The sequence below is a fragment of the Ammospiza caudacuta genome, chromosome 18 (assembly GCF_027887145.1).
Source record: "Ammospiza caudacuta isolate bAmmCau1 chromosome 18, bAmmCau1.pri, whole genome shotgun sequence".
NCBI lineage: Eukaryota > Metazoa > Chordata > Aves > Passeriformes > Passerellidae > Ammospiza > Ammospiza caudacuta.
The window spans coordinates 11,826,559-11,852,148 of record NC_080610.1 but is presented as its reverse complement, the minus strand read 5'-3'; the positions used below and the strand labels follow the sequence as shown (position 1 = coordinate 11,852,148).

The 25,590-nt window shown below is 43.1% G+C and overlaps 3 protein-coding genes across 5 annotated transcripts; 2 read left to right on the top strand and 1 right to left on the bottom strand.

Moving 5' to 3' along the window:
* The first annotated feature begins 6 nt into the window (after positions 1-6).
* On the top strand, positions 7-17,312 carry USP30 (ubiquitin specific peptidase 30). 3 transcript variants are annotated; one of them, XM_058816566.1, is made up of 12 exons: positions 7-141; positions 2,031-2,216; positions 3,483-3,586; positions 5,349-5,447; positions 6,133-6,175; positions 6,429-6,523; positions 7,567-7,626; positions 8,646-8,732; positions 9,216-9,296; positions 10,070-10,289; positions 10,831-10,957; positions 17,262-17,312. In XM_058816566.1, exons 1-12 carry the CDS (start codon positions 42-44, stop codon positions 17,263-17,265), a joined length of 1,206 nt encoding a protein of 401 aa, XP_058672549.1. In that variant the 5' UTR covers positions 7-41; the 3' UTR covers positions 17,266-17,312. The 3 variants fall into 3 exon arrangements, with proteins under 3 accessions (XP_058672549.1, XP_058672548.1, XP_058672546.1); XM_058816565.1 differs by lacking the exon at positions 17,262-17,312 and adding an exon at positions 14,602-15,107; XM_058816563.1 differs by lacking the exon at positions 17,262-17,312 and adding an exon at positions 12,193-15,107.
* Positions 15,852-20,742, bottom strand: ALKBH2 (alkB homolog 2, alpha-ketoglutarate dependent dioxygenase). The gene is made up of 4 exons (XM_058816567.1): positions 20,526-20,742; positions 19,292-19,490; positions 17,391-17,722; positions 15,852-17,073 (listed from the first exon to the last, which is right to left on the bottom strand). Exons 1-4 carry the CDS (start codon positions 20,740-20,742, stop codon positions 16,967-16,969), a joined length of 855 nt encoding a protein of 284 aa, XP_058672550.1. The 3' UTR covers positions 15,852-16,966.
* A 235-nt stretch (positions 20,743-20,977) lies between these two features.
* On the top strand, positions 20,978-25,536 carry UNG (uracil DNA glycosylase). The gene is made up of 7 exons (XM_058816849.1): positions 20,978-21,067; positions 21,658-21,852; positions 21,930-22,025; positions 22,752-22,849; positions 23,202-23,290; positions 23,600-23,778; positions 24,305-25,536. Exons 1-7 carry the CDS (start codon positions 20,978-20,980, stop codon positions 24,443-24,445), a joined length of 888 nt encoding a protein of 295 aa, XP_058672832.1. The 3' UTR covers positions 24,446-25,536.
* Positions 25,537-25,590: the final 54 nt, after the last annotated feature.

Below are 25,590 nucleotides of genomic sequence, written 5' to 3'. Positions count from 1 at the left end.
CCTGACCCTATTCCCGTTTTTCCCGAGGCAGGCACCGAGCCATGCGGAGCTGGGGGGTGCTCGGGGGCGCGGCGGCGGCGCTGGCGGCCGGGATTTATGTGCTGTGGGGCCCCATCAGCGGCAGGAAACGGCGGCGGAGAGGTACCGGGGGGGCTGCCGGTACCGGTACCGGGGGGGCTGCGGGTACCGGTACCGGGGGAACTGGGGGTAACCGGTACCGGGGGAACTGGGGGTAACCGGTACCGGGGGAACTGGGGGTACCGGTACCGGGGGGGCTGCGGGTACCGGTACCGGGGGAACTGGGGGTACCGGTACCGGGAACCGCCCCGGCACGGGATTGATCCCGTTTTTCCCGCTGGCTGGGTGGGATTTTAGGAAGGAATTCAGAATGCGGAATAACTGCTTTGTTAAACGAAATTCTATTACACTAACTAATTAATTATATATTAATTAATATGTTATTGTTATTATTAATTTTCTATATTATATAAATATATTATATAATAATTTAATGTATTAATTATACTAATAAATATTACCACCATATATTAACTATATATACACACCATATATTCATTATATATACATTATATTAATTATACACATATTACACATATACACCATATTAATTATATATAAACATTATATATATTAATTATATTAATATATAATACTACCATATATTACTTAATATATAATACCACCATATATTAGTTATACACATATTACACATATACACTATATTGTACACATATACACCATATATTTATGATACATATTATAATATATATTAATTATATATTAATTAATATATAATACCACCATATATTATTATATAGACTCCATATTAATTATACACATATTACACATATTACACATATACACCATATTAGTTATGTATACACATTTTATATATTAATTATATTAATATATAATACCACCATATAATAATTATATATACACCATATTAATTCTACACATATTACACATACACACCGTATTAATTATATGTACACATTTTATATATTAATTATATTAATATATAATACCATCATATATTAATTGTATATGCACCATATTAATTATACACATACTGCACATATACACCATATTAATTATATGTACACATTTTATATATTAATTATATTAATATATAATACCATCATATATTAATTGTATATGCACCATATTAATTATACACATACTACACATAAACACAATATTAATTATATATACACCGTATATGAATTATATTATATATATATTAACGATATATTAATTAATATATAATACCACCATATATTCGTTATGTAGACACCATATATTAATTATATATATATATAATATTAATTATATATATTGATTAATATATAATACCACCATATATTCGTTATGTAGACACCATATATTAATTATAGATATATATAATATTAATTATATATGTATTGATTAATATATAATGCCACCATATATTAGTTATGTAGACACCATATATTAATTATAGATATATATATAATATTAATTATATATGTATTGATTAATATATAATGCCACCATATATTAGTTATGTAGACACCATATATTAATTATATATACATCATATTAATTATATATATATTGATTAATATATAATGCCACCATATATTAGTTATGTAGACACCATATATTAATTATATATATAATATTAATTATATATATATTGATTAATATATAATGCTGCCATATATTAGGTATGTAGACACCATATATTAATTATATATACATCATATTAATTATATACATATTACACATATACAGCATATTATACACATATACACCATATTAATTATATATACACCATATTAATTATATGGATACTGGAAAAAATTGTGAAATTTTGGAAAGATGATAAAAAACGAACTGAAACACCACAAATTGAAAACAGAACTAACAGAAATCCATTTTTTCTGTAATTACACAGCATTCCTACTGAAGACCAGGATGTTTGCCCTTGGATTTCGTGGTGGAAACTCTTGCAATTCTCTTTGCAGGGCTTGTGCCAGGCCTGCTGAACCTGGGCAACACGTGTTTCATGAATTCCCTGCTGCAGGGCCTGTCCTCCTGCCCCTCGTTCATCAGGTGGCTGGAGGAGTTCACAGCCCAGTACAGGACGGAGCAGGAGCAGCCCCAGGAGCAGCCCCAGCACCTCTCAGTGACTCTGCTGCAGCTCCTCAGAGGTACTGGGACGTTTCCTCTTGTGGCATGCCAAGGGTTAAATGTTTAAGGAGAATATTTGTCGTTTTTAGGCTCTTTTCCCAAAGAAAGAAGCTCGTGGGGTTTGTATTCCCTGCTTTATTTCCCTCTCTAATTTTCAGATTAATTGAAATGCCTTGGGCAAAGCTCAGCCACCTTTCACAGAAGGGTTGAATTCCATGGAGTTCAAGGAATTTAGAATTCTGTTAAAAATTATTAGCAAATAATTTAAGCTTTTTTGTTTTCCCCGAGCTTACTATTTTTCCAGAAACCTGGGACTATTCAACCATACTTTGTAAGGTTTTGGATATTAAAAATTAAAATAAAATATTATTCTAAAAATAAAACATAAAATATTATTATAAAAGATAAAACATAAAATATTATATAAATATGAAATATTATTATAAAAATAATATACTTTTATATAACTTCATATTAGAAATAAATTCTATAAATAGATGAATTAGTAAAATAAATAAACAAGTTATATAAGTAAATTTATATGTATTAATTATATATATAATTATTATTTATATTAATACCTGTTGATATAATAGGTATTATATAACATACAAAATATTATTATAAAATATAAACTATAAAATATTAAATATTAGTTATCATAAAAGAAATAATATAATTCTATATAACAAATTTATGTAATAAATTATAGAAATAAATTGATAAACTTATAAATTATATTATAAATTTGTAAATTTAGAATATAATTTCAAATAGATATAATTTATATATAATATATATAAATATATATTTAATTATAAATTTAAAATATAAATTTATATTATATACATAAATTCATATAATAGTATTATATAACATACAAAATATTATTATAAAATATACAATATTATGTAAGTATAATTTTGTCTTATAAAATAGATAATATTATTTTATATAATAAATTTATATAATGAACAAATTATATTAATGAATAGATAAATAAACTAATAAACAACTGTATAAATAAATTTATGTAATACATATTATGTAAAATACAAAATATTATTATAAAATATTTAAGATTTTAAGCTCAAGGTGATTAATTTTTGGTCTAAATTAATCTCTGAAACTCTCAAGAGACCCCCTGGCTTCCCTCACATAAAGGAAATTTCTGCCTTGGGATGTTCCTGTGGAAGTGGTGTGAGGCTGGTGGTGCTCTAACCCCATAAAACACTGATTTTTCCCATTTTTGGCTCCTCCTGACACTCCTGCCTTCCCCTCCCCAGCTCTGTCGTGCCAGGAGGTGCCAGAGGACGACGTCCTGGATGCCAGCTGCCTGCTGGAGGTGCTCAGGATGAACAGGTGGCAGATCTCCTCCTTTGAGGAGCAGGTGAGTGCAGCAGGAAAACCCTCAGGGCTGGAGTGACAGACCTGGATCCTGCTCCAAAAACTGATGGGAAACTTCACAGCTTGGAAATGGGGCTTTCAGTGGGCTGGGAATTCCTCAGGGAATTCCAAACCTTGTCATTACCTGATCTCCTCCTTTGAGGAGCAGGTGAGTGCAGCAAGCTGGGAAACCCTCAGGGCTGGAGTGACAGACCTGGATCCTGCTCCAAAAACTGATGGGAAACATCCCCAGCTTGGGAATGGGGCTTTCAGTGGGCTGGGATATTCCAAACCTTGTCATTACCTGATCTCCTCCTTTGAGGAGCAGGTGAGTGCAGCAAGCTGGGAAACCCCAGGGCTGGAGTGTCAGACCTGGATCCTGCTCCAAAAACTGATGGGAAACTTCACAGCTTGGAAATGGGGCTCTCAGTGGGCTGGGATATTCCAAACCTTGTCATTACCTGATCTCCTCCTTTGAGGAGCAGGAGAGTGCAGCAAGCTGGGAAACCCCAGGGCTGGAGTGACAGAGCTGGATCCTGCTCCAAAAACTGATGGGAAACTTCACAGCTTGGGAATGGGGCTTTCAGTGGGCTGGGAATTCCTCAGGGAATTCCAAACCTTGTCCTTACCAGATCTCCTCCTTTGAGGAGCAGGTGAGTGCAGCAGGAAAACCCTCAGGGCTGGAGTGACAGAGCTGGATCCTGCTCCAAAAACTGATGGGAAACTTCACAGCTTGGAAATGGGGCTCTCAGTGGGCTGGGAATTCCTCAGGGAATTCCAAACCTTGTCCTTACCAACAGGACCAGGAATATTAAAGCACAGCAGATCCCTGATTCCCCTCTGGATAATGGATCTCTTCTCATCTTTTCAGTAATCCTAATTATTTGCAATTTTTGTCAGTATTGCCAATGTACTCCATCAATCAACTCCATTCCTAAAATATGTTACTGATTTCCAAGGATATTTCCCTCAAAATCCAGGAAAACAGGGATTTGGAAATTTATTTGGGGGTATTTTTTACTCTCAAGTGTCTTCATTTTTTGTGAGTTTATATGGCCCAGAATGTCTTGAGTACCTTGTGCTGTTAGGAAGCTTTTGGGCACAACAAAATAGATTCAATATAAACACAAATATAACAACAGCAACAACCATAATAATAATAGTAGTAGTAGTAGTCGGGTTAATAGGTAATAGTGATATATAATAGTAATTGTATATAATAACATATATAATTATAATATATAATAATGATTATATGCATTAGATATAATTACAATATATTATAATAATGTATACAATATATCTATATAAAAGTTATATATTATAGTAATTATATATAATAGCAATATATAATTTTATAAAGTATAATATATATTAAATATATATAATTGAATAAACATATTCAATATATTTATTTAGAAACTATTTTTCTTTATTATTTATATTTAGTATGTACTTACATATTTTATATATATAATATTATATGTTAAGATCTAGAGTATATATTTTAGATGTACTTAACTATAACTATAAATATAAACATAAACACAAATATAAATATACCTGTAAATGTAAATATAAATAAAATATTAAATTATACACATAAAATTTGTAAGTATAAATATAGGCATAAATATAGCTATAAATTAAAAACAAATATAAAAATAAATCCAGTCTCTGCGCTGTAATTTTTCCTGAATTTCCTGTGGAATTCCAGCCCTCCTGGGGTGTTTTTTGATGTCTTTTTTCCCTGACTGCATTTCCAGGATGCCCACGAGCTGTTCCATGTCCTGACCTCTTCCCTGGAGGACGAGCGGGATCGTCAGCCCCGTGTGACCCATCTGTTTGATGTGCATTCTCTGGAGGTGATCCCCCTTATTTCCTCTGCAGAAACTCCTGTCATCTGCCCAGATTCCCAAGTAGAAAATGTATATTTAGGATATTTTGATTCTCTTCCCAAAGCTGTTCTTTAATCATTTGATAAGGACTCATCAATAAGTCAAATTTAAAGAATTCTCAGGTTTTCCGAAGAAAATATCTCTGAATTTTCAGTGTTCTTGCTTTCCTGAGGGTTTTGCATCCCTAAATCCATGGGATGTAGGGATTTAAGTCCCTCCAAGCAGTTACTCTGATCTTTATTTCCCACCTGAAAAAGGGTTGAAAAGTGCAAAAAGGGCATTTCTGGAAGAGTTTTGTGGAGGTAAAATTGATCTTACCCACCAGCTTGCTGATAAGCTTGATGCAGATGGAAAATATCTGGTTTTGCCTAAAATATAGACCAAAAAAAGACAAAATCTCCCATTTTCATTTTCTGAGGCAGAGAGTTCTGCAGATTAATGATTCCTTTTATGAGCAATTGTCAATTATAAATTTGTTTTGTTCCAGGTGTTTTTTGTTCTTACAAATATAAAGAGCCGCAATTTTTCTAATGGCAGAAAAGACAATTAGGGATGAATTAGGAGCACATTTAATACTTCATGTATTAAATATCTGAATCTTTTCAATATTGCTGAGGTAGGGTTAATGAAATGTTTTTATCTCCCTCTGTAGCAGCCAGAAATAATCCAAAAGCAAATAAGCTGCAGAACAAGAGGTAGGATTTTATCCCTTCTGGATATTCTGAATATTCATAGGGTAGTTTTGTTTATTAAAGGGATAATATTAATTGATCTTTGTGCTGAACTGAAATAGAAATCAAAAATATAAATAAACCTCAATTAATTATTAATCACTGAGACAAAAGTGTGCTGTGGAGGCATTAATTTTGTAACTGAAGGGCAAAAGTGTGGGATTGGAATGATGGAAGTGGATGAATGGAAAATCCAAGGACAATTTTTGTGTTGCAGGATGTCTTCCCCCTGTGTCCAACCACTGGAAATCCCAGCACCCTTTCCATGGAAGGCTGACCAGCAACATGGTCTGCAAACACTGTGAGCACCAGGTGTGGAAATAGATAATATTTTATATTATTATTGTTAATATCTGTGTTGTGTGAGGAGGGATTTCCAGCACTCAGAATTCTTCCTGGAACCATCATCCCTTGGTGATGAACAAAGATTTATCCCTAAATTGATTAAAAAAAAATCCATGTGATGCACCTTGTGGGGCTAACAGCTGCCTCATCAAACAGAATAATTGTTGTTTTATTCTGTTAATGAATTAACAATTAATTAATAATTTTAATTGAAAATCCACTCAGCTGGGTGAGTTTAGGACTTGCTGTTCATTCAGCACATTTTGCAAAGTCCAGTTATCCCAAATAAGGAGATGCAGACAACCTGAACAATGGAAAAAATCCAGAAAATAAACCTCATTTACAGCCCAAACCAAGAAAACATTTGCATTTTATTTCCCAAAACCTTGCAAACAAATTGGAATGGGGAGGAGGAAGAGGCTGAGCGGAACACTGCTGATATTCCCTGGGGAACTGAGGGGTTTGGATCCTGTTCCACCAGGGAATTATGGACAGCGCAGGGCACAGGCTCACCTTGGGAGAGCTGGGTTGGAATTTTTGGGGATGATGCCTTGAAGGCTACTTAGAACAGAGGCTACACATTGTTAAAGAATAAAGTAAATATTTATTAAAAAGGCCTTCACAGGATACACCTTGGGCAGGGCTACACCCAAGATGGTCACGAATTTTCACACTTTTTTATAAGTTAAAGTCCATTTCCATATTGGGGTTAATTGTCCAATTACCACTTCAGGTTATGAAGTCTCATCCTCTCAGTTTGCTCTCCTCAATTTACACTTTTTGGACTTTTTGGGCCTTTTTGTTGTTTACACTTTTTAGAAGCTGTAATAGTATCCTTGGTTCTGGGGCTGGAGAATTGTTGTGTCTGACTGAACTGTGAGGAGAACTTGCTAACACTTTCTATGAATTTCAGAGTTAGATCCTAATGCAGTGCAGAATGTGAAAAACATGAAAGCTAAAACTGAAAGCATCACTGACATAAATGCTGGCTCTGGAATGTTCTCTTGCAGAGCCCTGTGAGGTTTGACACCTTTGACAGCCTCTCCCTGAGCATTCCAGCAGCTGTGTGGGTACGTATCCCCCTGCTCCTGATCCTCCCTGCCCTTCCCAGCCCTTCCTCAGGTGCAGAAAACACTCAGAGCTCCTTCAGGACTTGATTTTCCTGCTGTGTTTCAACCCTGTGCTGCTGCAGGACCTTCTCCCTAACTGCTGTAAGAGGTTCTGATGAGCCCAACAAGCAGAACTTGGTGATGCCAGCAGAGCTTTCTGTTTCTCCTGGTGGAGGATTTGGTCCTTTCCACAAATTCCACAAAATTTTGGTCTTTTCCACAAATTCCACAAATTTGAAGAGCCCAGATCATATCCCAAGGGCTGGCAAGGTGGCAGTTCACACCTTACCCCATCCAGGCTTTACCAGGGGGTGAATTCAACTGGAAAATTTTTCCATTTCTTTCTGGCTCTGAAAAACTTCACAATGACAAAACATTGTGGATTTTTAGGGCATCATCTGCAGGATATTTTTGGACTGTAAGAGTTTGTTGCTTCATGTCTGGTAGGGATTTCTTTCCACAGCTCATGGAAATTGTGATTGCTGTTTGCAGAATGCCCTCCTGGACAGCCAGGATTGAAATCTGGACACATCTTCTGCTCTTTGTGTTTTGTTTTATCCAGTCCTTGGCAGGGCAGGATATGAGGAAGGGCAGCAAGGAGGCCTAAATCCCACTAAAAGCTGTATTTCTGCTATGGAGAGGGCCAGAGAGCATGAAGTGACCCCTGAAGTGCTGGAATGAGAGATAAATAGGAACAGGACAGAAATCTGTCCTGTTTAAAAATCCCACTGAAAGGCTCACACAGGGAATCACTGCTGCTGTTACCAAAAAGCTGCAAACTTTTCCATGTTTAATCCAGGCTAAAGGAGAATCCCCACAGTTCCATGATCACCCAAAACCATTTACTCAGTTCTTTCATGAAATAAATCTGCAGTTCTGTAGTTTTTTAATGGAAAAAATTATTAAAAATGCTTTCCCAAAATCCAGTGGAATGCACCCTAAAATTCTTGCAAATAATTCCGGTTTTTCTTGGCCCTCAGGGTCGTCCCATGACACTGGACCATTGCCTCCATCACTTCATCTCCTCAGAGTCTGTCAAGGATGTTGTGTGTGACAACTGCACCAAAGTAGGTCCCTTTGATTCCTGTCACTTTAACTCCTGTCACCTGCCTGCTCAGTTTTGAACCTGCTGACACAATCCTGGTTTCACTTTCCACCTCCTTTTTCTTCAGGACTTGGGGAAAACCTCTGGGATTTCAGATATTTAACAAGGAGTTCTTACCTCATGAAGTATTTGAGGCTTTACTTGCTACTGCTGTTACAAAAATCTACAAATATTTTATTCTGTAGTTGCCAGGTGTCACCAGGGATAATTTTTTGCTCTGGTATTAAAAATCAATTCTGTTTAAAAATGAACAAAAGAGGCAAATGAGTGCAGTTCTGAATGGAGTTCTCTAAATTCTCATTTCTGCTTGATTTTGGTTTAGAATTTTAATCCTTTAAGAATTCTGAAGAGCATTCCTAGGTGTGATTAATGCACTGAGCATAAACCAGACAATAAATTGCTCCTGTCTGCAGGTGCCTTCATTTTTTTCCCCTTTTCATTCCAGATCCAGGCACAAGGAATTCTGAATGGACAGAGCATAGAAAACCAGAGAACAACATTTGTTAAGCAATTAAAGTTAGGAAAGGTGAGGCAAAAAAAATCTCCTCCAAATCCCCTCAATCCTTTCACAGTAACTTCTCCCTTGGAGCTGGTTGTGTCCATTTCTTGCTGCTAGACCACAAATGTTTTATTTTTCAAAGTAAACTCACCTGGCAAATATCTGTGGGCATTGAGGCCTCAACTCAGCAAAACATCAAACATTAAACACTTACAGGATGTGAATATTATTTAGAAAAACACTTAAATGTGAATTTGGCTCAGTGTCATGTCTTAGATTTTACATTAATTTTACATTTGCTCTTCAGTGAGCAAATTGATTTATATTTACAGGATTTGTAGCATCTTTAGCAATTCCTCATTTGAGAGAAATTAAAATATTCTTAGTACAGCTGGTGAGTAAACATCAGGTGTGATTTCTAAGAAAAAACTTTTTTTTTTTTGCTCTGTAATCCTGTCATGCAGAGACCAGCAGTGGTGTGTAATTAGGAGCCTCAGGTGCCAATAGTAATAATAATAATATAATAATAATAATGATGATGATGATGTTGTACTTCTTGCTACAGCAATTATTTTTAATTTCAGCTCTTTGTAACACTTAATGTTTTTTGTTTTCCCCTGTGCAAAACCATTAATTTTTGGGGATTAGGAGAGATCAGGAATCTCACAAGAATTATTGTCACATTTTAAGGACACTGTTGCCACTGAGTTTACACAGAGATAAGGGAAATGCATTTCCTTATTCCCTGGGCTTACCAGCTGTTTCTTTCCATGAAAAATGTGGATTTTCCTTTGCTGAAGCTGCCCCAGTGTTTGTGCATCCACCTGCAAAGGCTGAGCTGGTCAAACCAAGGCACTCCCCTGAAGAGACACGAACACGTCCAGTTCAACGAGTTCCTGGTCATGGACATCTACAAATATCGAGTTCCTGGTCCCAAATCCTGCCAGGAGCAGCTCAGCCAGAAAAACCCTGAGGAGACAACCCCTGGAATAAGGGATGGGAGAGCAGGGAAACCTTCAGGTACCATTTTTTTGCCCATAAAATGGTTCAGCTCTTTCTGCATGTCAGGGATCTCTGCAGGATCAAGCCATGTTTAGCATCTTGATGTGGGGCTCTGCAAAGAGGACAGAAATCCCTTTGCCTTTCCTAAATTTACAGTTCAGTTTGGAAAATTTCATTTTATCCTACTAAATATATATATATTTTAAAAAAATATATATCCAAAGGAGTGTTGAACTTGGGATGTCCCAGGGTTTTTCTTGTTAGAGATCTCTTCCAAGGCTTCAGGACAAGTGAGAGGGAATGGTGGATTCTTCAAAAATAGTTGGAAAATCCAGCTGTAGGAGGTGTGTTCTTAGACAGCTCAATATTCCTTTAGTTGGGATTTTGGACACATGGCAATTTCCATATTTGTCATGTAAAATGAATTTGAATAAAATATCCATTGCCTTTGGATATAAAAATCAATGAAATACCTACATATCCTGTGTTGAGGAGCAGGGATTCTGTTCTTAGCAACAGCATTCAAATTAAATCCCTAAATTTCTCCTTCCTCTGGCAGATGCAGAACAACCAGCTGGTACCAAACCTCTCTTCATGAATGGTGCCTCCTCTTCCTCCTCCTCCTCCTCTCCCTCATTTTTAATGTCCCCAGGAAGTTTCCCACTTGCTGCATTCCCTGAGTGCAGGTAAGTTAGAGATTTGTACCCTCTCTCTTCATTTCTTTCCTTCAAATTGTCTCCCTTTCTTCTGTCCTTGTCCTGAGGCTGATAATCCTTTTCCATAGAATTCCAGAATGGGTTAGGTAGGTAGGGAATTTAGGGACCATCCAGGTGCAGGCCCCTTCCCATGGGCAGGGACACCTTCCACTATCCCAGGTCACTCCAAACCCTGTCCAGCCTGTCCTTGAGTACTTCCAGGGATGGAGCAGCAGGAAAAAGCAGTTTAGATGACAAAATGATTTGGGTTGGAAGGGAACTTTGAGATCATCCCATCCCACCACTTACCATGGGCAAGGACACCTTCCACTGTCCCAGGTCACTCCAAACCCCGTCCAGCCTGTCCTTGAGTACTTCCAGGGATGGAGCAGCAGGTTTGAATCCCATAATCCCAGAATGGTTTGGGTTGAAAGGAGACATGGAGATGCCATGGGCAGGGACACTTTTCACTATCCCAGGTTGCTCCAAACCCCATCCAACCTGGCCTTGGACACTTAATGCCACTATAGAGCGTGACATGGTGCAAAACACCAAGACTCCATCAGAAAGGTGCATAAGAGAGATTTATCATAGCAACATTTTGCCTTTATAGTTTTTCACGATATTTACATTTATTTAACAGACACATTCACTGCCCATTGGTCATAAGAAAGAAACAAATTCTCAATAGGTGACCAAGGAGCCACATGATTCATAATAACAAAGGCTTGTGTCTTGGATAGAGTCTGAGCCAGCTGACTGTGATTGGCTATTATTTAGAAGCAACTCCATGAGACCAATCACAGATCTACTTGTTGCATTCCACAGCAGCAGATAACCATTGTTTGCATTTTGTTCTTGAGGCCTCTCAGCTTCTCAGGAGGAAAAATCCTAAAAAAAAGATTTTTCATAGAAGATGTCTGTGACAATACAGGGCTTTCCTTACTTCAAGAAGCCTTTGCTGGCTCACAATAAAAGCACAAAATGCCTTTCCTACCCACTTCCAGGGATGGAGCAGCAGGAAAAAGCAGTTTAGATCACAAAATTATTTGGGTTGGAAGGGAACTTGGAGATCATCGCATCCCACCACTTGCCATGGGCAAAGACACCTTCCACTAGAGCAGGAACAGAGCAGCCACATAGGGAGCCACCCCCTTGCTCAGGCAGGAATTGTGGCTGCTCTGGTGTTTGTGTGTGTGTGGCCAGGCTGACCCGTGTCCCCGCAGGGCCCCGCTGTACCTGTACCGCCTGATGGCCGTGGTGGTTCACCACGGGGACATGCACTCGGGACACTTCGTCACCTTCCGGCGCGCGCCGGGCGCCCGCGGCAGCCAGTGGCTCTGGATCTCGGACGAGTCGGTGCGCAGGGCCAGCCTGCACGAGGTGCTGGCAGCCAGCGCCTACCTGCTGTTCTACGAGCGCGTGCACGGCCGGGGCCAGCCCCAGAGCCCGGCCCAGAGCTGAGACAGCGCTGCTGGGACAGTCCCAGCCCTCGGGATGGTCACAGCCCTCGGGGTCATCCCAGCCCTTGGTGTCATCCCAGCCCTCGGGGTCATCCCAGCCCTCGGGATCATCCCAGCCCTTGGGGTCACCCTAACCTTTGGGATGGTCACAGCCCTCGGGGTCATCCCAGCCCTTGGTGTCATCCCAGCCCTTGGTGTCATCCCAGCCCTTGGGGTCATCCCAGCCCTCGGGATCATCCCAGCCCTTGGGGTCATCCCCGCCCTTGGGATGGCCACACCCCTTGGGGTCATCCCAGCCCTTGGCGTCATCTCCAAGGGTGATCGTGGAGAGGGATTGGGACCCTCCTGGGATGGTCACGGCCCTCGGGGTCATCCCAGCCCTCGAGACTGTCCCAGCCCCTGGGACGGTCCCAGCCCTCAGGATCGCTCCAGTCCTCAGGACCATCCCAGCCCTTGGGACTGTCCCAGGCCCTGGCATGGCCCTTGGGTTCATCCCAGCCCCTGGGATGTTCACGGCCCTTGGGGTCATCCCAGCCCTCAGGACCATCCCAGCCTTTGGGATTATCCTAGCCCCTGGGATGGTCCCAGTCCTTGGGGTCATCCCAGCCCTCTGAACCATCCCAGCCTTTGGGACCATCCCAGTCCTTGGGATTATCCAAGCCCCTGGGATGGCCCCAGCTCCTGGGATGGTTCCAGCCCCTGGGATGGTTCCAGCCCCTGGGATGCTCCAAGCCCTGGAATGGCCCCAGCTCCTGGGACAGTCTCAGCCCCTGGAATGGTCCAAGCCCTTGGATGGAGCCTCTCCATTATGCAAACCTCTCCCTGTCCAGGCTCCCTTCCCGGTGGGAGCAGCTGGGAGTTGTGGTTTGTACCCAGGTCCTGCTGTTCCAGCACTGTGCAGCCCCAGGTGTGTTTGAGAAGTGTTTTCTGCCTGTCCCAAGGCTCTGGTCCGTGTCCTGACACTGCACTTTTCCCAGGGAGATGCTTCATCCCATCCCACACATTTCACTTCCCAAGGGAGAGCCCTGCAAAGAGTTGATGTCAAGCTGCTGTTGAGGAGCCCCTGCCCATCCCAATCCCTCTCCACGATGCACCAGCCCCTCCAGGTTCCCTTCCCTGTGGCAATGGCTGGGAATTGTGTTCTGTACCAAAATTCCCAGAGCTGTTCCAGCCCCAAGTGTTGAGCAGCCCTTGTCTGTCAGGCAGGGATTTTATCCCCAGGCTCTATTCCCAGTGGGGAGCCCTGGGAGGGGGTGATGGGAAGCTGCTGCTGGCAGTGATTTAAGACACAAAAGTGCCTTGAGCTTCCCTGAGCAGCTGCATTGCCACTGGCCCTGCCCTCTGCATGCCCACTGTGTCCTGGGAATGCCTCACACCCATGGGATGAACCCATGGAATCCCATTCCTCCTGACCCATCAAGTCAAGGCATCTCCACAAACTGTCCCCCATCCAAAAGATTTCCCTGGTCACACAATTTTCCTCCCACTTTACTTCTTTATATTATAAATTCCTTCTCTTGATTTAAATTGCTTTATCCAGGAGATAATTTTGTATCTATTAAGAGCTGAAACCTTAATTTATTGCTCCATACCTTTGGAATCTAGCTGGAATCAGCACATGGAAGTGTTTGCTAGTGCTCAGTGTTGTCATTTCCTTCAGCACTGTTGAATCCAGTTGTTTTGTAGCATCAACTACAACTTTTAATGCTGTGATTTCCAAGCTGCTGTAACTGTTCTAGACTTGCCCTTCCCATTTTATTGCTGGAATTTGCTATTCCCAGCACTGGGATCCATGCTCCTGGCTTGCAGCCCCTGGCCTTGTTAAATGAAATATAAACAACAGGGCCAGGACTGGTGGGCACTTACTGGTCTCATGAAGAAATCTGGGAATCCTGCATCAGCTCCAGGCTGCCCTGTAAATAGAAATAAGGGGAATTCTGCTGCTCTGGATTGTTTGATGTGCAAAAAAACAATTTAAAAAAATCCCAAAGCACAGAGGGAAAAGCAGCAAAAGTCCTCCTTTAAAAACCTGCTTTTAAATAACCAGGAATAAAATATGTAGGTTGTTTTTAGCTCTTTTCTGTCCTTGTAAGCTTGGAGGAGAAAAATGCCTCATTAGACAAGCTTTTTTTTTTCAGTGTGAAGTTTTCAAATAACAACTGTCTTAAATAGTTTTTTTAGGGCAACTTTGTACCTCATGAATTCACAGTGCTGCCCAAAGCTCGGGGGTGTTCCCACTTCCTCAGGAGAGGCTCCAAACCATCCAAAGCAGGAGTGGTAAAATAGGTGGATATGCAAAATTATTTACATAACTCATCATTCCAGAGTCTGGAGCACAATTCCTGGCCCAGGTAAATGCTCATAGTACATAAATATTGATAAATCCACTGCTGGACTGGGATCTGGTTCCTGGCTGTGCTGCACGAGCAGTAGCTTGGTTTTAACCTGCTTTAATTTACAAAAAACCAAGAAAACAAACAAAAAGGATGCAAAATGCCAAAAATTTGCTCTGGCCAATGAAGGAAGAGAGCTGACAGAGCTGGAGAAGGAGCCAGCCCTCCCTACTGGGAGCCATCGAAAACCATCACCCCTACATCTCCCTGCAGCAGATCTGCCCCTGCAGCCCAGAACTGAAACCATTTCCAGTGCCAGCAGTGGCAGTCCTGCATTCTCCAGGCTCAATGCTCTGCTTGGGGGGTTCTTCCTGAATTTGGGGGGGGGGGTTTCTTGGATTTGGGGGTTCAGCTGAGCAGCCCCTTGGTTGTGCTGGAGGAGGGGCAGAGGACACGCACACTATGGACTGAAACCTGAAATCTGGCAGCTGGGACCAGCAGGTTTTCTTTGCCAAGAGCTGTTTCCCTGGGCTGTGGATTGACTCTGGATCTCCCTCAAGGGCTGTCAAGGGGAGGACTGAGCCTTTTTTTTGGCTTTGCTTGGTGGGGAGGAGTAAATGAGCTTGGCTTAACTCTCAGATGAGGAAGGGAGCAAAGCCCAGCACCTCAGTCCTGGCCCTGAGCTGTGCCAGATCCTGACAGCCCCCTGTGAGCTGGGGAGTCTGTGCAGGGCTTTGGGAGCTCATCCTCCCCTCTGGAGGTCACTGGGATCTGTTTTCCAGCCAGCCACACCTGTGGAGATCACTGGAATTTGTGCAGGTGTTTGGGAACCAGCCCTCCCCTTTGCAGGGCTCTGTGTTTGCAGCCCAGCCTCCCCTTTGGAGATCACTGGGATGTCTTTCCAGAGGTCACAGAATTCTGTGTTTTCCAGCCAAACCTCCCCTCTGGGAGGGCTCTGTGCAGCCACAAGGCTCAAACTCTGGTACTCGTCCCTCCCAAGCTGCCATGGTGGAGAAGATGTTAATGAATTGTAAAGAATTAAGAGCTCCAAGATGACATTTCTGTGTTTGGATTATTCTTGTCTTTATTTTGTGTGTTAATTTAAAAATGTCTGTTCCAGTCCAAGCACTGCACTGCTGTTTGAAGTTGCTTTTTTTCCACTTCAGGGTATTTTTGTAACTGTACAGTAGCAATAAAAGAACAAACTTGGTAGAAAAATCAAGTGTGGGAATGTCTTGAAACAAACACCAAGCTGGGAGCCAAAGGGGGGGTTGAAACAACACTTGACAAGCCCTGGATAAGAAAGATTTCCAAGCTCCACAAAGCATCTCAAGAGTGGCAGAGGGTGGGAAGTACCAGGCCTTAATTCCACAGGAATAATGGATCCAGCACTGAAGGCCAGAGCCCAGCACTAATTCCAGAAGCTGGAGCCAGGTTACACAGGACTTGGTTCCCATTCTCAGCCAGAAGTTTCCATTCCTTGATGGTTCAAGATCTCATGGGGATGGGACAGAATTCCCTCATTTCCAGCAGGATTCCCTGTGGGTGTGGGAGGTGGTGGCTTTCAGGCAGTCAGGAGGGGATCCCTAGGGATAATTATTTAGGAAAATAAACTCTAAAATTTATATAGGAATTTATTTAGGAAAATAAACTCTCACTTTCCACTGGAAAGTGACAACCTTCCAGTGGAAATGGGACAACCCATTTCTTCCCCACAAGGGCAGTTTTTACTGCCTGGTTTTTGTACAAAATACCTGAGGGAGGAAAAATCTTGTGCTTCTCCTGCAAGAGCATCCTTCCTCAGGAGCAGAGGAATTCAAGCAGATCCAGCTACACCCTGTCCTCACAGCTCAGAACTCTCCTTCTCATGTCAGGCTCATTTTGCTTTATTTTAATTTAAAAAACCCCAAGCAAACCAGAGCTCATTGACAGAAAGTGCCACCAGTAGAATATCAGCTTTACACAATCTCAGCTTGTGGCTCACAGTGTTTACAAACTGCTCCTACAAAATCCTCCAGGCCATGGAGCATTTTCATCTTCTTGGAACAGTGCTTAGCTAAAGATCAGCTGAGAACAAACTTCTCCCTGAGCAAAACAAGGGGAACAATCAGCAAAAACAGGGATCAGCAGGACCAGAGCAACATTTCCCAGAGTAAAAAACTCGGCCATTGAGATCATGGTCACAGGCTTCAGCAGCAAAATTATTAAATTTTGTCCATTAGGTGATGGACCAGGAGGTGAATCCAGAATTCACCTGCTGGAATAGATGAATCCACAGTTCCAGCAGGAACTAAAACCTCACTTTTCAGAGCTATGGAGCATTTTCATCTTGGAACACTGCTTAGCTAAAGATCAGCTGAGAACAAACTTCTCCCCAAGCAAAACAAGGGGAACAATCAGCAAAACCAGGGATCAGCAGGACCAGAGCAACATTCCCAGAAGCAACCTTGCCGTTGAGATTGGTGGTCACAGGCTTCAGCAGCAAATTTTGTCCATTAGGTGATGGACCAGGAGGTGAATCCAGAATTCACCTGCTGGAACAGATGACTCCACAACTCCAGCAGGAACTGAAACTTCAGAGCAGGCGCATCCCCAGTTCCAGCAGGAACTAAATTCACTTTCCAGAGCCCAAAGGCCCCCGTGGCTGAACGTTTCCCCTCTGGGACGCGGGCAGGACGTTCCTGAAGGTGAGGTTGACCCGGGGGGCCAGCACCCTCCTGCGTGGGGGCAGGCTGTGGTACCAGTGCACGTTGGTGGGGTGTTTCATGAGGAGCAGGCTGCCGTGGGCCAGCTGCAGGCAGATCCTCCCCGGGCCCGCAGCTCCTCCCCGGCCTCGGCCCCGGCGCCGGAACACGAAATCCCGGCAGGCTCCGAAGGACACCGAGGCGATGGGGCTGAGGGGAACCAGCTCCTTCTCGTCGTCACGGTGCTCCCCGATGTGGTCCAGGCCGTCTTTGTACCTGGGAATTAACTCTGGGCTTGGCATTAGTTTAATTTTAATCATTAAATTAATTATTATTAACCTAATAATTAATATTAAATAAATATTTACTTATAATTAATGTAATATGTACTAATTTTGTGTTTCATTTTATATGAATATGTGTATATTTCATAATTCTATATTTGTATACTTTATAAAATATTTAGACATATCTTATTAAAATATAATTTTATATTATAAATATATCAAACAAATAAATAAAATTAATATATTATATTTGTTATATTAATATATAATAAATATATTTATAAATATATTAACGTCGTATTTAATTTTACACTTAATTATCTATAGTTGTTCTTAATATATTAATATTTTATAAATTTATAGTTATATATTTATATTTATATATTTAATATATTTTTATATTATCAATATACAAGTTTTATGTTATATTTAATTTTACACTTAACTATTTAATTTACTTTTAATACATTTATAATTTATATTTATATATTTATATATTATATGTACTATAACTATAATATTAATTTTACATTTTATATTTAATTTTACATTCAATTATATTTAATATAAATGTATATTATCTATAAATCAATTTAATATATAATTAAATTAAGTACATTAAAATTAATAATTTCATTAATAATTATAAAATTATTAATTGATTTAATAATAATTAATTTATAGTGCTGCATTCTAAACTTTTTGTTTATATTTCTAACTACTTCTATATATTTATGTATAGCTATATATTAATTTTACATTTTATATTTAATTTCATACTTAATTTTATTAAATATAAATATATATTGTATATAACTCCACTAATATATTTTTAAATTAATTACATTAATAATTTAATACTTTCATTAATAATTATAAAATCATTAATTGACTTAATAATAATTAAGTTATAGTGCTGCATTCTAAACTTTTTGTTTATCTTTCTAACTACTTTTATATATTTATGTATTTTACCTATTTATTAATTTTACATTTTATATTTCATTTTATACTTAATTATATTAAATATAAATATACATTATATATAAATCAATTCAATAATATAAATATATGTTATATATAAATCAATTCAATAATATAAATATGTTATATATAAATCAATTCAATAATATATAACTATATTAATTAAATAATTTAATAATGTCATTAATAATAATCAAATTATTAAATTAATTAATTAATAATTAATTAATTTAATAATAATTTATAGTGCTGCATTCTAAACTTGTTCATTTTTCTAATTACTTTTATATTTTCTGTATTTTAAACTCTAAAATTCTCAACTTTCTTTTCCTTAGTTTAAACTTAGTTTTACTTAGTTTCATTAGTGTCTCTGCTTTAAACCACAAATCCACATTTTTGCCTCTACTACTTAAGTTTGGAAGCCTTTCCAAAGGTCTTAACTCCTGTGTTTGATCCTAAGCTTTATCTTACAGGCCTAAAGCCCTGAGAGTCGCCTGCATTTCAGATTCCAACATAAAAATTTGGCTGTTATTTTGTTATATTTGAAGAAAAGGCTACTGGGAAGGGGCTGTACCTGTTGATGAGGACGAAGTTGAAGGCGTGTCCCGTCTCTGAGGTGACGCGCTCCCGGATCCGGGTCAGCACCGGGATCCAGGGCTTGGGGTGGAACGTGACCCCTGAGTAAGTGTAGGACAGGCCAGGGTCTCCATAGGTCACCTTCTTCCTGGGAATCTTGTGCCACGTGCCAAACACCTGCAGCTTTGTCATCTCATCTGGGGAAGGATCAAACCTGGGTTTGTGCTGTGTCTGCACACTCCAGTATCCTCCTGGATCTGCAGCTCCTGGGAATCTCTGCACACTTCAATATTCTCCTGGATCTGCAGCTCCTGGGAATCTCTGCACACTCCAATATTCTCCTGGATCTGCAATCTCTGCACACTCCAATATTCTCCTGGATCTGCAGCTCCAGGGAATCTCTGCACACTCCAATATCCTCCTGGATCTGCAGCTCCTGGGAATCTCTGCACACTCCAATATTCTCCTGGATCTGCAGCTCCAGGGAATCTCTGCATACTCCAATATTCTCCTGGATCTGCAGCTCCGGGGAATCTCTGCACACTCCAATATTCTCCTGGATCTGCAGCTCCTGGGAATCTCTGCACACTCCAATATTCTCCTGGATCTGCAGCTCCTGGGAATCTCTGCACACTCCAGTATTCTCCTGGATCTGCAGCTCTTGGGAATCTCTGCACACTCCAATATTCTCCTGGATCTGCAGCTCCTGGGAATCTCCAAACAGGAGTGAGGAGGCTCATGACAACCCAAAAGCTGTCACCTCTGCTCCCAGGGTTTGTGTCCCAGCAAAGTTGGATTCTGTCTGTCCTCCCACATCACATCCCTCACACACTGCACCTCCAACAAATTCCAGCCACCACTCCAGGACTATCCCTTAACAAACACTTCCAGCTCAGCAAAATCAACCCTGCAGGATCAGATCTGTGTCCCTTGGCTTCTCAGGGCCAACGCCGGGTGGCTGCAGGAACCTCCCAGTGCCCACCAGCTGTGCCCAGCCCTGGGAACTGCCCTGGGACCCACCTGGGTGGGCTGGGCAGGGAAATGCTTCACTGGGAAGGGGGATATGGAGGGGAATACAGGTGGACACAGAAAGGTTGAGGGTGGAAGGGACCAGGGGGGTCATCCAGGCCACACTCCTGCCCAAGCAGGGTCTCCAGGAGCCCTCTCCAGGCCCTTCGGGAGGCCTCCCTGGACAGCCCGTGCTGCAGCACGCTCACAGGGCAGGAATGTACCTTCGAAATACTCGACCTCCTTCTCCAGCTCCTGGAAGATCTCGTCCGCCTCGGCCTTGCCGAAGAGGATGCGGTAATCACAGCTGAGCCCCTCGGCGCGGATCTCCCGCGGCGGCGGCCGCTCCGGGCCAGGCTCCTCCAGCCGCGGCCTCTTCCCGCCGCTGCCGCCGCCATCCCCCGCCGGCCCGCGGGGCAGTTTGACCACGAACGCGTCCATGGCCGGACCCGGGACCGGGAGCGATGCCCGGGAGGGAAGGAACGGGAGCCGCGATCCCGCGGGAAACGGGAGCACGTGAGGCCCCGCCCCCTCTCCAGTTGGCCACGCCCCCAGCGCACGCGCGCGGTTTTGGCGCCAAATCCGAGTCCCGCCCCCCCGCTCGTTCCGCGCCGCTGCCGCCCCTCACTGAGCCCCGGCCGCCCTCGCTCGCTGCCTGCCCCGCTCCGCCGCAGCCATGATCGGGCAGAGGACGCTGCACTCCTTCTTCAGCCCCGCGCCGGCCAAGAAGCGCGGGCGGTCCCCGGAGCCGGACGGCGATTCTGAGGTAGCGGTCGGGGGGCTGAGGGGGCCCGCGGCTCTCGGGGAGGGGAGAGCGGAGGGAGGAGAGGGCTCTGGTGGCGGCGTGTCCGTGCCTGGCTCTGTGTGGCTCTGAGGGAGCCTGGGGGCACTGCCGGCCTTTTCTGAGGGGAATTGGGGGGGGGGGCCACAATTTCCAAACTGCCGCGCCGCTCCACGCGTGGCTGAGCTGCCAATCAAGCGGCCATGCTCCGCTGCCGCCCAATGGGCGCTGAGTCCCTCCGTGACGCCACAGTTACTAGGTGAAAACCTCCCCTCCAGCCGCGGCGAGCCAATGGGGGCGCGTTTTGTGTTGTGCCGCGCAACCGCCGAGTGTGGCGGGGCTGCCCCTTGGGCGGGGCGTGTCCCGCAATGGCCGCGCGTTCTGCAGCCGTGGCCGGTGCCGCCGTGGCCGGTGCAGCCGTGGCCGCGCGTTCTGCAGCCGTGGCCGGTGCAGCCGTGGCCGCGCCGCTCTCCCGCCTCGGGCCGCTCCTCCGCCCCAGGCTGCACTCCCGCCTCAGGCTGTCCCCGCTGCCCTCCCGCACCCTCCGCAGCTCCCCTCCTGCCCGCTGCTTCCAGGTGAGCGCCGCCAAGAAGGCGAAGGAATCCGGCGGTAACGCGAGCCCGGCGCTGAGCGCGGAGCAGCAGGAGCGCATCCGCAGGAACAAGGAGGCGGCGCGGCAGCTGCTGGCGGAGCGGAACGTGCCCCCGGGCTTCGGCGACAGCTGGCGGCGGCAGCTGGCCGGGGAGTTCTCCAAGCCCTACTTCGTGGAGGTGAGCGGCATTCCCCGATCCCCCCGCACCGCCCCGAGCGGCCGCTGAGCCCCGCTGAGCCCCCGCTGTCCCCGCAGCTGATGGCGTTCGTGGCCGAGGAGAGGAAGCGCTACACGGTGTATCCGCCCCCCGAGCAGGTCTTCACCTGGACGCAGATGTGCGACATCTGGGATGTGAGTAGAGCCGCGGTGTGGGGCTCTCTGAGCTGATCAGGGCAGTTTAAAACCCTGCAGGTGCGGGGTGGGTGCACAGACTCGTTCCTTTAGTGTTTTGTCATTTAAACTTGGATCCCATGGGGTGTGGGTGCTGTTGTTTGGTTCACCTAACTCATAAATCCAGCCTTCCCTTTCATGTCTGATAACAAACCGTGATTTTATTGTTTTATTACCCTCACAAGCCACTGAACTTCCTCTGGGCCTTTTGATCTTTTTTCTGGTTTTAACAGCTTAACCTAGCTCATAGTTTTTTGATCTCGTACATCTCTTGTTCTTAAGGACCATTAAGAAAATAAGACAACACAAGGTAATGTTATTTCCAATAAAAGCTGTCAAAAATACCACAAGTGTGGCATGCAGCTGAAATGGGATGAAACTTACTTGGAAATGAACAAGGTGATTTTTTGTGGCTGTGAAAATGTTGGTCTTCTGCTCTCAAATTATATTAGTTATAGTCTTTATTTTGGCAGCTAAGCCGTAGGGATGTTAATCCCTAGTGTTAGGTGAGCTCTGTGCTCTTTAGCAATGAGATATCTGGGATTTAACTTCAGTTTCTTGGAGGGATTAGTTTGTGGCACCTCTTTATCTCTACTTGAAGATAAAGCTCATTTATAAACTTGTTTTCCCTCACTCTCTAGGAATAATACTGATTGAAATTCAATGCTAACCAAGGTCTGCTTTCAGGTAAAGGTTGTTATTTTGGGACAAGATCCATACCATGGACCCAAGCAAGCTCATGGGCTCTGCTTCAGTGTCCAGAAACCTGTTCCACCTCCCCCCAGGTACGAAAATGTACAAAATCCCTTTTGTTATTTAATTATTTGCAGTTCTGTGGTGCTCAGGGCTGGCAAAAATTGATGTGAAGCGGTTTGCAATTACTTATATTTGTGTTGTGCATTACCTGGAAGGATAATTCTGTGTAGTTTTGGTGATATTCTGGATGTAAATTTCCATTTTCAGTCTCATTAAAGGTTCCAGGCAGACACACAGAGTCCCTGCTGCCCTGCCTCTGCAAATGGCTTTATTATCTTAAATAATAAGTTTAAAATCAATGCTTTTCTTGCCTGATTAGAGGAATAACTGGTGCTGCTTCTCCTTGTTGTATTAACAATCTTTTGCTGGTTTGGTTTGCAGCTTGGAGAATATTTACAAGGAGCTGTCTGAGGACATTGAGGGCTTCACCCACCCTGGCCATGGGGACCTGACGGGCTGGGCCAAGCAAGGTGAGCTCAGGGACCCTCAGTGATGTGCGCCCTGTGGAGCAGGAAAAAATCCTATCTAAACACCAGCCCTGTGGTTGGAAATAATCCACCTGTAGGAGAGAAAATCGCTTCTTAAAATGAAAATTTGCTTCAGCGGAAAAAAAGAAATTTGCATCTCAGAATGCTTTGTGTTGGAAAGGAGCTTAAATCTTATCCAAGGGGATACCTTCCAGTATCCCAGGCTGCTCAGAGCTCCATCCAGCCCGGCCTTGGGCAGTGCAGGGATGGATTAACCCTTGTTTGACCCTCTGGGTGTGCTCTGTTTGCCAGGGGTGCTGCTGCTGAACGCGGTGCTGACGGTTCGGGCTCACCAGGCCACGTCCCACAAGGAGAGGGGCTGGGAGCAGTTCACGGATGCTGTGGTGTCCTGGCTCAACAAGAACCTGCACGGGCTCGTCTTCATGCTCTGGGGAGCCTATGCCCAGAGGAAAGGCAGCTCCATCGACAGGGTGGGTACGCCTCCTGCTCCTCAGCCCTTCCCTCTCCTCCCCACTCGGTTTGCTGGACACTAGAGGGCACTTCCCTTACAGAATTGGGAATTTTCCCTGCCTGAGCTCTGTCAGATCGAGCTCTGCTTCTGCTCCAGCTTAACCTTTGCCAGAATTGAGCAAGAAGATTGGAGCAAGTGTAACTCCTGTCGTCCCACAAGGACAGAGCTGTTTTGTCCTAGCTTGAGGGGTCATGAATCAATATGAAATCTGCTGGTGGCTTGACAGCAATTGGGAAATGCCAGGGCATTTATGGCTTTGCTTAGTGGGACAGAAGTCTTGGTGCTTGTGGCTGGTTCTCTTTGGGTCTCAGGGTGGTGCAGGAGGGGGTGTAAGGGGAGATCACAGCTGCCCTGGAGCAGGAATGGGGGTAAATCACACCTGCCCTGGAGCAGGAAAAGGAGGAATGGGGGTAAATCACCTGCCCTGGAGCAGGAGCAGCCCAAACCCTGCAAATCTAACAAGTGTTTTCCTCTGCTGTCCCCAGAAGCGTCACCACGTCCTGCAGACCGTTCATCCCTCACCCCTCTCTGTCAACAGAGGGTTCTTTGGCTGCCGGCACTTCTCCAAGACCAATGAATTCCTCAGGAAATCTGGGAAGAAGCCCATTGACTGGAAAGCACTCTGAGCTGGGGCTGGGCCTTGGGAGCAGCCCCTGGGCCATTTCTGAAAAACTCCTCTTCAGGTGTTGATCAATTTCCAAACTTTCAGAGATGGTGTTGATCAATTTCCAAACTTTCAGATTGTATTTTTGTTTTTAATGTTTATTTTCTGAGAGTGTGTGGGAGTGTTTGATGGACAGCTCTGCTGCTGGAACAGATCTTGGCCTGGTTTGAAGCAAAAAAAGATCCCAAACACCAGAGTTGTGTATTAATTTGTGGTCTTTGTGGTAATGAGAATTATTTTCAGACTCTGGTGAAGGGATGTCAGTTCTTACTGAGCTGCTCAGCTTTTGTGCATGCTCTGCTTCCTCCATCCCACAAAAATCCAGATTGCCTATTTAGGTGGAATGGAGCTGTGTCCATGGGAGGAAAAGGCTTTTGGTTTTAGCTTTTTGCTACAGATTTATTACACAAACGGCTTCTCAAGGCTGTAAAGAAAATACAGGGTCAGGAGTGTTGCTTGCTGTGTCCATGATCTCAAGATTTTGGGATAAATCCTCCCTTCAGCCACAGGGAGGCTGTGACCAAGACCCTTGGAAATGCTTTTGAATTTTTTGTTGGCATTTAGACAGGAAAATCCAAAGGTTTTAGTTTCTTCCTGGGTGGAATCACCTGGGTGACAGGTGAGCTGTGCTGACCAAGGACCTGGGGGTATTTGCTGATGGCAGCAGCAAAGGTTTGTTCATTGACATCTCCCAGTTCAGGGACTGATAGCTGCAAATTACTTCAGATCTTTTTAAGGTCTTAAAAGAGGGAACTTTGTGGTTTGCCACCTTGGGAGCAAATTAAAGTTTCCATCTACTGTTGGCAATAACTGTCAGGATTTCCAGGAGGGAGAGGTGTTGACTTCATACTCCTGGGTTTCCAGCCCATCTTTGACTTTGTAATTCCTTTAATGGAAATAAAGAGCTTTTATTTTTTTTTTTTGGAAATCACACCAGTTTTTATAGAATATCCTTGTAACCCTTCCTCTGGTGTTCTCTCTGAGCTAACACTATCACCAGTGAATTGACACTGTCTGTGGCCTTGCTGTATATGTTGTTTGCTTGGGTTTTTTTTTTTTCCGAGTGTGTTTTTTTAAATAAAAATTACTTTGTTTACATGATCTTGC

What these genes read in the sequence shown, in the direction of transcription:
- USP30 (XM_058816563.1), top strand. Translation starts at nt 42, where the DNA reads ATGCGGAGCTGGGGGGTGCTCGGGGGCGCGGCGGCGGCGCTGGCGGCC. An exon ending in TCTGCTGCAGCTCCTCAGAG is followed by an intron (nt 2,217 to 3,482) that starts GTACTGGGACGT and finishes TCCCCTCCCCAG; the next exon opens with CTCTGTCGTGCCAGGAGGTG. An exon ending in GCAAACACTGTGAGCACCAG is followed by an intron (nt 6,524 to 7,566) that starts GTGTGGAAATAG and finishes GTTCTCTTGCAG; the next exon opens with AGCCCTGTGAGGTTTGACAC.
- ALKBH2 (XM_058816567.1), bottom strand. Translation starts at nt 20,742, where the DNA reads ATGGACGCGTTCGTGGTCAAACTGCCCCGCGGGCCGGCGGGGGATGGC. An exon ending in GGAGGTCGAGTATTTCGAAG is followed by an intron (nt 19,491 to 20,525) that starts GTACATTCCTGC and finishes ATCCTTCCCCAG; the next exon opens with ATGAGATGACAAAGCTGCAG. An exon ending in AACTTCGTCCTCATCAACAG is followed by an intron (nt 17,723 to 19,291) that starts GTACAGCCCCTT and finishes GTTAATTCCCAG; the next exon opens with GTACAAAGACGGCCTGGACC.
- UNG (XM_058816849.1), top strand. Translation starts at nt 20,978, where the DNA reads ATGATCGGGCAGAGGACGCTGCACTCCTTCTTCAGCCCCGCGCCGGCC. An exon ending in AGATGTGCGACATCTGGGAT is followed by an intron (nt 22,026 to 22,751) that starts GTGAGTAGAGCC and finishes GTCTGCTTTCAG; the next exon opens with GTAAAGGTTGTTATTTTGGG. An exon ending in AAGGCAGCTCCATCGACAGG is followed by an intron (nt 23,779 to 24,304) that starts GTGGGTACGCCT and finishes TGCTGTCCCCAG; the next exon opens with AAGCGTCACCACGTCCTGCA.